This window comes from Chlorocebus sabaeus, chromosome 27 (genome assembly GCF_047675955.1).
Source record: "Chlorocebus sabaeus isolate Y175 chromosome 27, mChlSab1.0.hap1, whole genome shotgun sequence".
Taxonomy (NCBI): Eukaryota; Metazoa; Chordata; class Mammalia; order Primates; family Cercopithecidae; genus Chlorocebus; species Chlorocebus sabaeus.
The window spans coordinates 26446159-26463279 of NC_132930.1; the positions used below are offsets into that span (position 1 = coordinate 26446159).

A 17121-nucleotide genomic window follows, 5' to 3' on the forward strand; every position below is an offset into this window, starting at 1 on the left:
TTAATTTGTGATCCTAGTTTTTTCATTTTTTAAAGCTGTTACTTTGATCACTTAGGGGGACGATTGTCAAGGATTAAGTTTGACGTATACAAGATACTTATGTACAAGGCTTTTGTGGCAGCTGCTATAAGTTTCTTCAGTTTATTTGTATTGAAAAAAGTCTTACCTGAACTTCTTACTCACCTCATTTACTTGTTAGTCAAAATCGAAATTTGTTGCTTTCTTATTTCTGTATTGAGGACTAACACACCCACAACTTCTTTTGTGATTTTTTTCCCCAGTATCTTTGCTAATTTTTTGATGATTACTGAAAAATTACAAATCATAAACACAACTGTGATTATTTTTTACATGGCCATATAAAACTTAAATGAACAAAATATGTTTCTCAAATGGAAAGAATTCACTGAGTGGATGTGCAGTACCAGCCTAGTGTAATGTAAATAAACAGGGATTGATAGAAATATTTAAAAAAAAAAAAAAAAAAAAACAGCTTTTGAGTTTTTCATAGATCATCAAGTGTAATAAATTTGACTTTTAGAAAATAGTCTAATCATAGCTTCATAATGTTGAACTTTTAATTATTTTTTGCGTGTCTCTAGAACATGTTAAAATATTTTTTTCATGTTACCTTATGTGTATTCTGAACTTTGGGGAAAACTTGTCATTTTAAGTGATAGTTTTAATATATAATTTTGATGCTGATTTGTGGACTAGAAAGTGCTTTATTCTCTGTGGGCCTAATTTTAGCCTGATTCCTCATCAGCAGAAATATGTATCTATATATATATAGAGAGAGAGAGAGAGAGAAATATATGTCTTAAATATTTATATAATAAACAGAAGTTAATGCACCCTTCAGGCAGAGCCTTTATTATTATTACTATTTTTAAAACAGCATAGGGTCTCACTATGTTGCCAGGGCTGGTCTTAAACTCCTGGGTTCAATCAGTCCCCACTCCTGGGCCTCCCAAAGTGCTGGGACTATGGGCGTGAGCCACCAGGCCCGGCCCTCAGCCTGCCTGTTTTTCATTTGTCTTGAAATCGTGTACTTTGTATATCTGTATTTGTTTTATTTTTAAAATGTTGTGTTTGTTTGCCATTGAGTGAAATTGGTGTACAACAAAGATGTCCCGTTTGTGCATCCTTTTGTGTACTTCTCATTTCATCGAGTTCTACTTTGAGAACTATGGGCCCATATTTACTACAATTACACATCTGAGCTCTTGCTGTCTTAAGCCTATGAAGTAAATTAAGGTTTTTGTTTCTGTTTTGCTTTTTGTGTTTTAAATCCTTAGGATGCTGAGGAGAATTTTGTCTTACTGAAAAGAGTGACTCAGCAATGGCTGGATATGTGATGATGGCCACAGTTGGTGATGGGCTCACTCTGAGGACTGATCATGAGCTTGTATTTCAAAACTAAGAGCTATAATGCCACTTTGCCATCCAGTGATGGTGTTTCAGCCAAAGCTGTAGGACCTCTTGCTGGGAAATCATGTTATCCTTACCTTGAGTCAATTTCATCTTAGAAATTGAGACGAGCACTGATGTAGCTTCCCTGGACAGTCTAGGGAGAGTAAAGGAAGACTTCCTTGGCAGTTGGTGCATCATTTTCATTATGAGGAAGAACATTCTGAGGTGCAGCATGTTAAGCACAAATTTAAAGTTTTCATACAAGGCTAGCTTATAGAGGAGGGATCTATACAACTGTTCATATGTAATTTTAAACTTACTGTTTGCATCCAATTGTGAAAAACAAAATATTTGATTTTTTCTGTTACACTGTTGATTCTAATATAAGGATTGTAGCTAGCATAAAGCAAATATATAAAAGTATTGAAAGTTTTTGAACAAATAAAATATTTAATATGATATTTTAATTTCCATCAAATTGTGAGTCTGTATAACTTTATATTTGAGTACCTTTTATAAGGCAGTGCCATCTTATTTCTCACTCTTAGTTTATGCAAAATAGATTTTATAACTTGATTGTGATACTAATAAAACAGAGTAACCTTTTAAACTTGTTACAGTACTAATGGTGAACGATTTCAAGTTTTTAGCAATCAAGAAAGGTTGAGAATGCAACATATATTAATACGAAAGTAGATATTTTTACCTCGGTAATTTTTGAAGTTTATTGAAGTATTTGACTAAGTTAAAAGTTATAGTAATTCTTTACATGCATTCAAGTTTACTCTTCAGTGGATAACTTCTGCATTTCTTGACTGAGACATACAATTGTTATTTTATGGATTTGGTTGTTACTAAAATACCACTATAATTATTTTTTAAATATTTAGTTTTCACAAATTTTGTTCATACAAATAGCTGACTTTTCTATAGTTTATCCTGCATTTTGCTAATCAATATGATTCAGAGCATCAGTTGCTCAGTAAAAAAGAGAAATGGCCCTTATGGAGATGGTTCTATAGTTTTAAAGAGAGACTTGATGATCCAGGGTCTGAAGATAGCTTACTGTGGTGCTGCTGGGACGTTTATAAGCAAATAAGTTGATGTGCTTGTATTGGAGACCCCCACAGAGTTCCCTGGGGACTAAAAATCCAAATTAGTTTAAACTAAATGCATTATTGTGTCCAGACAGTATTCAGGTAGGGCAAATGAAGTACTGCGAGTTCTGCTCTGAAGTGGAGTTATTGGGGGTGGGGTGGGGGGTGGGAAAGTGGTTCTATTAGAAAAAAAGTAAATTCTATTAGAAGGCAGGTTATTGAGGGGGAAAATTTACTCTTAGCATGTCCTGACAGTGATGCCAAGCTTTTCACCATAGGGTCTGTTCCATATTAGTAAATGAAATTTGAACACTTTTTAAGGCTCTTTGAACACTTACTGCAGTGTTGCAGTCTAGAAAGCATGTAACAATTATATTGATTCTTACTGGTCATAATGTAAATCCCTTGACAAATTCAAGGTCATTTTGTCTCCTGATGGGTTCCTGATTGTATGGTGTGCCATTTATAATTAGAACATGCTTAGGGCTTGCCTCACTCAATTGCTGAGGTTCCAAAGAAGCTTTTATCTTGTCATTTATTAGTTTGCTTTTGCATTGTGTGTGTGTGTGTGTGTGTGTGTGTGTGTGTGTATTTAGCCTTAGCTATTTTTAGTCCTTGAGAAAGGCCTAAAACTTGTGCTTTTTTGTAAGGACTCAATTTAACACTTGTATTTTAGGGTTTGACTTTTGGCTGGCAATAGGCTCTTATTAATATCAATAATGACATGGGTTTGCCAAGTTGGCATAAATCATTTGATTCTTAAACACATGCAGAATCATGCATCCGTGTCTTGTTAACTATTACAGAATTTAATACACACCCAGACAAAAGACATACAGGATGAAATTATTTTGTGGAGAAAAATTAAGTGTTTTTTTAATAATAGTAACTCTTTAAAGAATTGGTCACATCAGAAATTTTTATCACATTGTATTCTGTTCTAGAAGAAATATGTGACATGTATTTTTTGCCAGAATAACTTTTTAAAAAGTGATTTTCTTCATAAATATATTCAGAACCATGGTTTTCATCCCAGAATTCCAGAAAGCCAGAAGACGTCTTCTGTATTTACAGGCATGTAGTTGGTTCTGTATAGATTTGAGATAGGGTCTTAGTCTGTTGCCTAGGGTGGAGTTCTGTGCCATGATCGTAGCTTACTGCAGATTCAATCTTCTGGACTCAACCAGTCCTCCCATCTTAGCCTCCTAGGTAGCTGGGACTACAAGCATGTGCCACCATGCCTGGCTAATTTCTTTTAATTTTTTATAGAGGTGGAGTTTTACTATGTTGTTCAGGCTTGTCTCAAACTCCTGGACTCAAATAATCCTCCTTGGCCTTTTTAAGTGCTGGGATTACAGATGTGAGCCACCATGCCTGGCCCATTCTGTATAGTGTATAGAGTATTTCCACATCCTTACATAATTTATTCCCTACAACCCTGTGTTACATAGACTAAGTAATATGCAAGTTATAAAAGGAGTACAAGCTTGGGGGTGTTAAAACCTTTCCACAGTTACTTAGCCACTCAGGTTTGATTGCTGTGTCTGCCAGTTATCTCTGAGTTCGTCACTTCTTTAACTACAACAAACAGACTTTCTAGAAGAATATTAAATGCAGGTTATGCTTATTCAAGTTTCACCTGTTAACCTTATGTGTGTTGTTGTTTGCTTCAGTTCTAGCTGCTGATTATTTATCTAAATGTCCTGAAGAATGTATTTCAGCAACATCATCAAACCACTTGTCGTTCCTTATTCCTTTGCTAGTTGTCAGTCTTTTCAGCTGACAAATAAAAGGAAACATTTTTGTTTATTATTTGTAAATTATTCTGAAATACACTGATGGTAGATTGCTATTATGTTTTTAAATCCCTGAGGTTTCCTGCTAGTATTTTGGGAAGTCTACCACTTAGTAAATATGAAATCAGAAAATGAAACTGTTAATATTATTTTAAGTAAAATAGTGAATGCAGCAAAAGCGTATGATTTTTTAAAGCTATTTGATTTATAAAATTAAGTGTTTTTAAAATAAAATAGGGATAAATATAAATCTTTTCATTTTTTGTATGTGTCCATAGGCATTCCTGCCCACATGTGTTTTTTAAGATGGAACTTTAAGTGCCGTTTCCTTCTCTAATGAGTAGGTCTTAACCTTAACCTTCAAGGACTATCCTAAATGCTGTTATTTTTCAGTAAAGCTTTTCTTGTCTTTGCTATGGAAGTAAACCTTTTTAAATTTCACAGTGTATCTTTGGTGCCACTCACACTTTCTATCCATGTCTAATCTTCCCTTACAAATGGTAAAAGCAGACTCTATTTGATTCATCTTCTGTATCAATTGCTTGTGTGTACAGACATCTTCAACTTAATATCAGTAACCTGTTCCTGAAAATCAGATGTACTAAGTTAAAATGCTAATGAGGAATCCCCATTTCCCATTGTTTTAAAAGGAAAAAATTATATGTAACATCTTTCCCAAGTCCTTAACTAATTTTCTAAAACATATGTAATTTATAGTAAAACATGCACATACACAAAACAAGCTATCATATTAGTATGTAAATGCCTTAAACATTTTCTGTCAATAAAAAAATTATGGTTCTTAACAGTTGCTTTGTATTATTTAGTAGCATATTACATGTCATCCCTTTGAGATCATGCACTTACCAAAATATTTACATTTGATTCTGCTGATCTGTCAGTTCTTACTGGATTATAACTTGAGGTTTTTTCCATGTGGCATTTTGTTTAAAATGTTGAGTTGAATTTTGGTGATATAAATAACGAAGTTTTCATTTTGAAAGATACACTTGTGGAAATTTGAATACTAATTATAAGGGCTGTTTTATCAGACATTTTGTAAGGCATGTTATATTGCTTTATCAGTATTTTTCTTTTTATGCTGTCAATTAATTTGATTAAGCAAAATGTAGCACGGTTGAGTGATAACCTGAAGTAATTAATAGCTTTGTTGAGAAAAAAGTTGCTGTTGTGATGTAAACAAAATTTTGGTTTCTTAAATTTTAATTTACCTTTTTAAAGCATTGGTCATTGAAAATCAAATCATATTTCTAGTTTATTTGCTGGTTTGAAATTCCTTGTGTTAGTGATAGTGGCTGATGTTTAACAGTCCTGTTAATTTTATTTGATATGTAATATAATTTATATACTGTATTTCTTAACAGGTAGTTGTGTCAACTAACATAGCAGAGACATCTTTGACAATAGATGGTGTGGTGTTTGTGATTGATCCTGGATTTGCGAAACAGAAGGTACATATTTAGTGGATACTTTATAAATTAGAGTTGGTTTAACGGTACTTACTACCCATTCATTTAATGGCTAAAATTTACCTTTCAGAATTATTTTCTTTTGTTTGATTTTCAGATTTCTGCTGTATGTTCTGGGTGGCTCTCAGAAATTAAGACACTGTTTAATATGTAATTCTAGGCTTTTTTTTCTTTTAGAATTGCTTTGATTTCTTTGTTTCAGTGTAGTGATGGTCGGTGTTTTGGCTTGTATATTCATTTAACAGTATGAGTTTAGTAATAAAGTACAGGATTTCCATCCCTGCAGTTCAGTCACTTATCCAACATTAGAGTTACTGCTGTCAATTAGGCACACTATTTGAAAACAGTCCTATGTTACTCCTCTAGTTTAACAGTGCTGTGTACTAAATGAAGTGAAGTGCAAGTGAACTGGCTATTTAATAAATACATGTTTTATTTTTCAAGTATCTTTTGGATAAATTAATTATATTTTGTAGGCATATCATGTTATTGCTGGAAATTTTTTTCATTAAACAGTATCAAAGTAATAGTACCCAGAACATTGAGTTTTGAAAGTGCAGGTTTCTTTTTGGACAGAATCCTTGACTGCCCAGCATATAAAAAGCAAGGAAAAAGGTCAGCCTGATAGAACTGAAATTATCTGAAATTAGGAGGAGTAAGGATTATATAAGCTGTCTGTGTGTTTGACAAGAAGTTTTTCATGTTAGTTTGAGTCTTTCAGATGATCGAATTAGAATGTCTAAAAGAACTTTAAGGTTCAGGATGATGGGTTGTCTATTGTAGCAGCATGATTTATGGCCATCAATATTTCTTTGTTTATTTTGGAATTAACTGTGGGCTTTGGATACTTCTGTTGGATCACAAGTTTGTGTTTGACTGAAGAAAGACTCTTGTGTTATTTCAATTCCAATAGGTCTACAATCCTCGAATCAGAGTTGAGTCCCTTTTGGTGACAGCTATTAGTAAAGCGTCAGCTCAACAAAGGGCTGGTCGAGCTGGACGTACCAGACCTGGAAAATGCTTCAGACTTTACACAGAGAAAGCTTATAAAACAGAAATGCAGGTATGGGGTATTGTTGTTTCCTGCCTATATGTTTAAAATGTTAAGTTGAATTTCTTACCAGAAGAAAATTGCCTTATTTACTTAATCTTGCCCTTTAGGATTAAAAGCTCCTTAGCTTTTCCAGGAGTGAAATGTATAGTGTAATTAACTTAGGTAGTTGCACACCCCCTTATTCGAGGCTGATACATTCCAAGACCCCCCACCACCACCACCATGCCTGAAAACTAGAATATGCTGAACCTTACTTATATATACTATGTATAAATATCTTTCTTTACAATTTCACTGGTAGAAGATACATTCTTACTTTAGATGTGTTTGGTTTTTTTTTTTTTTCTTTCCTTACTAGGTTTCAACTTCTTTTCTTTCCTTACTTTCAACTTTTCACTTAAAGGAAATATTTCAGGGCATATCCAAATTGCCAGCATCACTATTCTTGGCGCTTTGGGGCCATTATTAAGTAAAAGGTTACTTGAGCACAAGCACTGTGATACTGCAAAAGTTGATCTCATAACAGATGGTTGTTAAGTGAAAAATGGGCATATAGTGTATATAGCATACTACTAAGAATGGTGCACAGTTTAAAATTGATGAATTGTTTGTTTCTGGAATCTTTAAAATTTTTTCTGGTGACAGTGGTTAACTGAAACCATGGAAATTGAAAACACAGATGAGTGAAGACTACTATACAAATTTCTTTCTGCAGTTTCTAGTTTTATGGACAGTAGCAAACACTTCAAATACCATAAAGATAGTTGGAGAAAAATGGTTTCTCTCTAGTGTAGTCTACAAGTATTTATCTCTCCTGAGACAGTAGTGTAGAAGTAATGCCAAAACAAATAGCTCGGGAGGCAGTGAACAGATTTTTGTTTTCTTGAACAAAGAGACTGAGGCATGTTTAACATAACAAATACATGTTTTTGTTTTTTGCTAGGATAACACCTATCCTGAGATTTTGCGTTCTAATTTAGGATCAGTTGTGTTACAATTGAAGAAACTTGGTATTGATGATTTGGTACATTTTGATTTTATGGATCCACCAGGTATGACTTATCAAAACACATTTTTATCAGATCTTTTAACCAAAATTGACTCTTAGTGTTTTTCTGCATCCTATTTAATATATATATTAAATACATTTTGCCTTTTCCATCCAGTGTGCATCAAGATTAAGTCTTACGTGATAGCATTAAAACTAAAAAAGGTGACAGTTATATGAGCACATTCTTTTTTTTCTTCAAAAGTTATTATGGGGGGGGGGTTAGGTAAATTGAATTGTCCTCTGGGCATGAAAATGTGAGAATTCCTAATTTTTCTTTGGGGAAAAAACAGTCTGATAAACACATTGATGAATTAGCAGTTATTTAATGTATTTCGGAAGAAGACAGTTTTGCCTACAGGAGAATTTTGCAATGTTTTTATGATTCATTGTTTGCTAGATCTGTATAATTGAATTGGATGACAGTTTGAGTTTGAGTTTGGTCCACTGCAGAATGAAAAATGAGATTGCTTATAATAGTTTGTACTTTGTCACATTTTTGCTTGCTTAAGGCACCGTGTCTATTCGATTGTCTTTTATCCCTAGCTCCTGAAACTCTGATGAGAGCCCTGGAACTTTTGAATTATCTGGCTGCTTTAAATGATGATGGAGATCTGACTGAATTGGGATCCATGATGGCAGAGTTTCCTCTAGATCCACAGCTCGCAAAAATGGTTATTGCAAGTTGTGACTACAACTGTTCTAATGAGGTCCTATCTATTACTGCTATGTTGTCAGGTAATAGAGGGAAAGGAACAAAAAAAAGCCCAGCTCTTCAAAGTTTGGGTGGACTTCACTTTTGTTTTTGTTTTTTAATTTTTAGTATGATAGTGGATTTTATAGATGATTTTAAGGAATTAATCTTGTTTCCTAAATACCTTGTAAATAGCTTCGTAATGACATAGTACTTACAAAAGTAAAGTAAGTCATTGTGCACAAAAGATAGTAAAACATTGGCTGTCTTGAGTGCTAATAAAAATTGCAGTTAGTTTGAGCACAGTTGTAACTGAATCTTTGGTTAAAGGTCCATCACTGCTATCTTTGTGGGTTTTTTTTTTTTTTACTGCAAGTACAAGAAGAACTTTGCTCTAGTACTTGGCTCTATTAAATGTGCCTGTGGCAAACTTAAAGCTATACATTAAGTTGAGCCTTTTCTATATATGTACTCCAATGGCACCCAAACAAACATGAATTTCAAACTTGATATCAAGTAAATAGAAATAGTGATGTATAATTTTAGGCTTAAAATCTAATCTGACAATGACATTCTTTTACAATGGTAGAAAAACTTGGTAAAAGAAATATACCTAATATATAAAATTGCCAATTTTGTAAAATTGGACCATTAAGCTAAGGAAATAATGCTGTTTTTAGTAACAAAATGTAAACCACAAATGAATAGTAACTTGGAAATTAGATTTTTCCTAAAGGAAAAGAAATATTGTTAAGAAACAAATGAATGGCTATTCTTACAGCTAAAAATAGAAAATAAGTTCTTACAATCAAAATATTCTCTGCTACTAGTTTTAGCACTGGAGAGAACTGACTCCCTATTGCTGAGTGGTTTATTGATCTTAATGCTGCAAATATTTCAAAATATTCTGTGGAATTAAAGGATAAATTGAAAAAAATTTAAATATAAAATAATATGGCTTAGTTTAGATGTATGGTATATTCTAATGGTGTGAATTTTTTTATTTAAGAAGTAGCTAAAATGTTTTCTTGCAGAGTTATGACTGATCAGACTCAGAGCAGATGGGCAGGGCAGTATTGAGTCACTTTAATTAAATTGTAGCTTCATTTGCGGAGGTGGTGGTAGGTTGTTGTCTGCCTTTCTTATATGTTGTTTTATAGATTCTCCCAGTTGTACTTCTCCCAAGATTTTAGTTTTTAGAGAAAGTGTGCGGCAAGAACTAATGGATTGTGTACTTATTTGTCTATCTACCTAGTTTTTATTTCTCTAGGTTCTCTTATCAGATATACTTGTATTTTTACCGTTGTTTGAGTTAAGAATATTAGCTCTTTAAAAAGTTTGTTGTTGTGATGCAGTTGTAATCTTCCAACTACATCTCAGTTTTATTTGTAATTTTAAACCTTATTTTTATTTATTACAAATAAAAACCTTTAGTTTATCAGGAGAATGAGCATTTATGTGCAGCAATGTAAATGGACTGTTTTTAAACGGTCCATTTGTAGGAAAAGTGTTCAAATAAGAGGTGAGGAAGAAGTCATGGAACAAAAAACAGTTTGCTAAGCTTGTAATGCTTTGTTTGACATTAAAATAGTTTTTGAAGTTTTAAGGTCCTGATATTAACAGTGCAAATCTAGAGGCCTTTCAGAGCACTACTTATTTATTCCCACTTAACTCTAGTGGCTAGTTCACATTAACATTCACAGCTGTGAGAAGTTTGTGTACTTTTATGATTACCTTGCTTCAGTTACATTAAGCAAGAGTTTTAATATTTATTATGATCATGTTTTGTTGTCACTATTTGGCTATTTTGGCATCTTTTTAAAGGGGAAACTGTATGGGAAAGAGTAATATGATACTGTATTTTATCTTGTTGTTGATTATTCCCATTACCTTCTATCGGAACCGATAATTTATGAAGTTTTTCATTGACAAGGTTTTAAGAGCTTTTAAAATGTGTTGAAAAAGTCCCAAGCTGTTAAATATTTTTATTTTCATATTGCTTTTATGACTATGGAATTGCTAAACTGAATTAAGGAAAGTTGTATTTCAAAAAATGTAGTACATGCTTTGTAACAATTTAAAGTTTTATGTGAATTAATATTGAGGCTCTAAACAAATAACTGTAGTTACATATTTTGATGACCCTTGATATGACTGTTTCAGACTAATTGTCAACTTTTGAAATATTGGACTTTGCTTTATATTGAGGTTTTGATACAAATAAGTTTGTTTTTTTCTTTTTTAAAATTGGGACTTTATTTTCTAATCCTTTTGTTAAAATGCTGAAACACTAGGCTGAATATCCCAGCCTTTTTGAATTTTCTTAATTCAGAGGCGGTTTAACCTTCCACCACTACTGCTATCATCCAAACCCAAGAATTCTTGATATTTTTATGTTTACATATGCTTCTGCTCACCGGTGCTAATAGTGATACCCACCAGTTGGTAATAGCCACAGTATTAGGGAAAAAATTCTGATAGAAACATGGCAGTAGACTGGTTTCAAAGTTGTTGTTAGCTCTGCAGTGGGCAAGCGTAGCTTCCTAACTTTCATGGCCATTCAATAGATTTAGTGGATGTCCTTTTGAAAAATTACAGTTAGCTGAAAGGCAATTGACACCATTATTCTGGTTATTGGTAGAGCTATCAGCACTGGTTTTTTTAAATAAGTTGAGCTTTTTAGTATCCTGATGGCCTTCAGAATAGCTGTTTTGATGCCTACTTTTAGATCTAGTTAAAATAATCAGGTACTCTGTAGCTTTGAAATCCTCTTGTCTTACAGATGTGGTTAGGTGTTGATGTACCAAATCAAGGTAGTAAACAGTCCAAGATGCAGTTGGAGGCCATCCTGCCCTGCCCTATGCTCTGTGAACTGACCTAGCTAGGCCTTGTTCCTCTATCTGTGAATGCGTGACTCATCGATATGGGCGTTTGTGTTGGGCCCATACCAACCTTGTTTAGTCCCACAGTGTTTTGTTCGCCCCACGGAGGCCAAGAAAGCCGCAGATGAGGCCAAGATGAGATTTGCCCACATAGATGGAGATCATCTGACACTGCTGAACGTCTACCATGCTTTTAAACAAAGTAAGTGTAAATTTGATTGGAGACATTCTTTTGTCTAAATGTCACTTGCAGTGTATAAGATGTTTCTTTGTTCCACTTTCATTTATTATCTCTGACAACTTACATTAGAAACCCAGAGGTACTTCAGAAAAACTCCTGACTAGCATTTAAGATAGAAATTGCCAATCTTTCCCAAAGTTGTTTATGTTTATGATCAGGGGATAAAGCACCAGTTGTAGAAAACCTGAAAAATACAGTGATAAAAATGACAGACTTGTATGACATTTATCGCTAACATGCAAGTTTTTATATACTTTTATTTCTGTGCATTTTACATTTTAAGAATAGTTTTATATTGTTTATACAATTCATTACTCTAACATTTTTACTAATAAAGAACTTTTTACACCAAAATAAAGCTAATAGAAAAAAATGGACAAGTATGAATGATGGTTCTCAGGCTACCAGTGGTCTTGTAAACATGATATGGAAAAGTTCAACTGTACTGTTAGCCCAAGAAATGCATTATTATTTTGGCATTATTATTGATAATGAAAGGCATTACCATTTTCTCACCTATAAAATTTGCAGACATTGAAGAAAAATATTCCTTAGCTGTATGGGAGTGGAGTTATGTGGTCTTTATGTGATTTTATGTTACCAGGAACTTTAGCAACCTTACACTCTTGGACCCAGAAATAATTTAAAAAGTTATTTTTTGGTATTCTGTGTACACTGGTTTGATTAAAGAATTTCATCCCATCATTATTTATGGTGGTAAAATAAAATTGGCTACCCAAATGCCCACCAGTGGAAAAATTGTGAGTTACGCTGTAGACATATGAAGGAATTGTTCTAGCTTTAAATTATCTTATCAGAGAATATTTAGAGACCTGAAAAACATTTGCCAATGACTTGTAAATGAGGAAACATAATAATAATGAAGTTATTGCTAGCTGCTGTTGTTGGAATGTACCATTTACAAAAATTGAGAGGAACCCTTAATAAATTCAAAGGAGAAAAATATACAGCAATTGAGTGCAACCGGATCTGACAGTTTTGTTTTTTTTTTTTTTAACTGATAGCCCTACATCATCACCCCGTGCCAAAAATGTGGAATTCCGTCACTAAGTTTGTAGTTTCTTCTCATGAGAAGTTGGTTTCCTAATTTATAAAGTTGACATTCCAGTTTTGTATGTCTGGTTTTATTTGTAACTCATTTTTATTATCTCATAAAAATCTCATTTATACTCTTTAAATGGGGGAGCCTGTTGACTTTGGCACATCTCTGTGGGGGTGATGGTGAATTTATTTGTCTTGGGGTCCAGAAGTGCTAGAGGGCCAGTGTGTGCACCAGACATAGTACCTAACTTGCTTTACGTCTGTTGCTTACTCCAGAACCCTGATATGAGTTGAATAGAATTGATGACTAGCAGAGAGAAAGAATGGAGCCCTTCTCTGCCCAGGCCCAAAAAAACTTGGGCAGATATGAAAGTTAAGGGAAATGTGGTTATGAAACCAAAGGCTTAAGACCAGCACATGGTTTACCTTAGAATCTTTCTTGTATCCAAATACTGGTATTATGAAGTGTTAAAGACTTACCCCTGATTAGACAGATATACTCAAAAAACCTACTGTATTCCTCTTGTATGCAAAACATGCAGGGTGACCAAGAGATACATAACCTATTAAAGCCTTGAGAAGGAACAGATTTACAGTCAGAGGGAATGTAGTAAGTTAGAATGGTCTTGTCCACCCACCAGATGTGTGATCTATTTCTGATAAATACATCAAAATACTACTTTTTACATCAAAATACAACTAATAAAATAGAAAAAACAGACAAGTATGAATGATGGTTCTCAGGCTACAAGTGGCCTGTAAACAAGAGTTGGAAAAGTTCAAGTCTACTGTTTGCCCAAGAAATAAATTATTAGTGAGAGGTACTATGAGCTCTCACTGCCAGAGGGATGGTCAGTCATTGGTGGTTTTTAGGGGTTTGCAGTATGTGATGACTTGACATTTATTAGAACCGTCCTTATTAGTTAAAGATGAGGATTTATCGTTTAATCACTGATTGCCACCTTTTCAAATAAGAGAAGCCCTTTAAAAAAAGAAAGCAAAAAACTTTGCCAGATCCCCATGCGTTATTATTTCAATATAGGCATATATATGGTTATGAAAATATTTGAAATATTTTCATAAAAGCTTTTTAAATGGTTGTGTGTTATTAATTGAATCATTCAGTATATTTGAAACAAAGCATGTTTCAGATACTGGTCAAGATGTTTTACGTTACAGACAATAGTTGATTACATAGTGAAGCTAAAATGTCATGTCAATTAAAATGTTGTCTTAATACTATTTATGTAAATAACCCTTTGAAATCCAAAACTAGATTTAAGTTATTTTGCAGTACCTTAATCTGTCTAGGGAGGGGAGATTACTCTCTAAAAATTAGACAGTGATTTGGCTTTAGATCTTAGGGGTAGTTTACTGTATTGGTAAGAGAGAAACAGCTAAAGTTATATTAATAAAATGTTCCCAGTTTTAGGTTTACTTCTCCCATTTACGCAATTATTTCTCACAAGTTTAGAAATACAGTAGAACCATCAGATGTTAGTTATTAGTCATTTGTTCTTAACAAATAGAATTGCCATTTTTCCATCTGTAGTACATGAATTCTAAAAATTGAGAACCACACAAAAAAACCTACATTTCAAGCCATAGTCTGCAAATCAACAACCCTTTCAAAAATTTGCCTTTTTATTGTCCAGCTTGGGCATTTTCCTGCCTTTCAGCTTGTTATAGAGCATCAGCGTAAGTAAAATTACCTCCATGGTGTGCTGTTTCAGCTCCCAAAGATATTCAGTGCTTTGGTTTAAATGTCAATAGCTTCAGATGGGTACCTTTTATTTCTCATTCCAGATGGATTAATTAATGGGTGTTCTAATATGTTACTGTATTCTTTAATTCAAAGATCTATTTCCTATCTCCACCCCACGCACTCTTAATTTCTGAAATGGGGATGCATTTTGTAATGGATAAAAATGTACATATGTATTTGTTATGTCTCTAAAAAACATTAAGGCAAAGTTATGCACTATAACTAGAATCCTGGAACCAAAGAGAAAAGAATATGCTGAAGGTAAGCATACATCACAGTAGCAAGAGAAGGATCAACAGTTTTAATTTTTGTTTTCTCTCTCCCATTTCACAATAACCCTCTTAGTTTTATTTATCAAAGGTCCTCTGAAATAAATAATGCAGTTCTTTGCCATGACTGTCTTTGGTACATAAAAGATGTCACTAAAATTTTTTTCGTGATGCTACAGGTTGAGCTCTTTAAATGAGCAACACTAGGCTAGTTGGAAGCTTATCAAGGATTCATCAGAGAAATATCCGTTTGATAATACATGCAGTAAAATTACTTGAAGTTCTTAGACTTAGGTTTTGTTTATTAAACGTGAATGGAGGTTTCAGGCATCCTTGTAAACTTCAGTTTCAGGACTTGCTGGTAAATTGCTTAGAGGCACGCGTGTCGCTATAAAACTTTGACGTCTTTAAGTCTGGGGTGCTCTAGCTCAGGCATAAAGAACAATACAGGACAGTTGTTTGCAGTTATCTTAATCTAAAGCTGTAGTTGCATTGAAAATGAACAGGCCGGGACTTTTACCTAATACACCCAGCCTTCCCTTATCTGATAGACTATCTTTTGGAAACAACCAGGTGGATGTTAATGGGTGAAATAATTCACTAAAAACAGTTAATTCAAAATCATTGTTTTGGCATCCAAATCCAAAAGCCTTGTTACTGTTTCTAATGTTGAATCACACTACAGATCTTTGAGAAAGTTGGTAACATTGCAGTTTTAAAGAAAATGTTGTGGGTAAATCTCCTTTCTGGTTTATTTAGCTTATTCTTTATAACAATTTTTTAATTAGAGAATATTCCTGTGTGGATGATTCATGGTCCCCTCTTTTCTCCCCGCCTTCCACCTTTTTAGATCATGAATCGGTTCAGTGGTGTTATGACAACTTCATTAACTACAGGTCCCTGATGTCTGCAGACAATGTACGCCAGCAGCTATCTCGAATTATGGACAGATTTAATTTGCCTCGTCGAAGTACTGACTTTACAAGCAGGGACTATTATATTAATATAAGAAAAGCTTTGGTTACTGGGTATTTTATGCAGGTATGTAGATAATACGGGAATGAATAATTAAGTATTCACATGACACTGATTTCTATTAACAGTCCTTTGAATCCACTCGAAAGCAAAAGTGAGTTTACGCATGCCCTTATAAATTAATCTTAAATGTTGTTACATCCAGTTTCTTTGAGTGAATTAATATACTAAGAAATCTTAAGTATTTAATGAGTAACAAATTAATGCACTAAATGGCTAAGGTAGTCTAGTTATACAGGAATCAGTTTTAGAATTCTTTTATTAATAGAGTCTTTGTTGTACAAAATGGAAACTTTGGCTACTTTCAGATGTGATTAGGCACCCGTTTCTTCAGGAACGTGAATATTGATCAGTGCAGAGTTTCTCTGAATCTAGGTCTTAATTGGAAATATATTGTCATAACAGAGTACTAAAAGGAAGCAATTGAGCAGATCCAAAAGTACATACAGTTGACTTTAGTCGTTATCTAAAAACTAAGCACCTCCAAATTCAAATATTCAAATACATGGATTTCATTTACAGTCCTCTTACAGAGTGGATCATTGGTAATTATGTCCAAGACCCTTGCATACTGCAAAAGCCAAAAATGTCTGTTGAGTAGCAATAAAGATGAAACATAATTTAAAAGATTTTCTTTAGTTTAAGTGTGCTGTATTAATGGCTATACAAACAGAAGTAAAACTTGTCAAGTAAATATTGCGAACAGTTATTTTAAGGTGTTTATAAAATAAGAGAAACTTTGAGAAAAATGCAAGAAAATTTTGTGGTGATAAAATTGAAAACAAATCACTTGATTTGGGATAGGTCTCTTCTATCTGTTTCCTGTTTGTTCATCCTCTCTTTGACTGTGTCTCTTAAGCAAGATGTGGCTTACCCTTAAGGCCAGATGGGCTCAATAGCTAGAATATGAGCTTAAAGACAGTCTCAGAATGAAAAATCAAAGGAGATTGGGGAGATGCCTGTATTTGAATCTAAGTAACAGTAAGAATGTTTATTGTGGCATCTTATTATATAATATCTTAGGCTTATTAGAGTTTGGTGAATAATAGGTATGAGCATTCTTTCTCGAAACTCTTAACTATATTCTTAATATTTAATATGTACTAGCTTCTTTTTGACATGTTCTTTTCTTTTTTGGGGAAAGGGGTGGGGTGAGGGAGGCAAGGTCTCACTCCTAGGCTGGAGTGCAGTGGCGCAATGACGGCTCACTGCAGCTTTTACCTTCTTGGGCTCTGGTGATCCTCCCACCTCAGAGTTACTGGGACTACAGGCACG

General features: G+C 33.7%; 1 protein-coding gene across 3 annotated transcripts in view; it reads left to right on the top strand.

The window, feature by feature from the left end:
• DHX15 (DEAH-box helicase 15) overlaps positions 1–17121 on the top strand; it is a 97779-nt gene that overhangs the window by 76856 nt on the left and 3802 nt on the right. For all 3 annotated transcript variants that reach the window (XM_038008648.2, XM_038008647.2, XM_008017742.3), the window contains 6 exons: positions 5692–5778; positions 6710–6859; positions 7794–7902; positions 8445–8636; positions 11554–11676; positions 15662–15852. In XM_038008648.2, coding sequence (XP_037864576.1) covers positions 5692–5778; positions 6710–6859; positions 7794–7902; positions 8445–8636; positions 11554–11676; positions 15662–15852 — 852 coding nt within the window. The remainder of the gene's footprint in view (positions 1–5691; positions 5779–6709; positions 6860–7793; positions 7903–8444; positions 8637–11553; positions 11677–15661; positions 15853–17121) is intronic.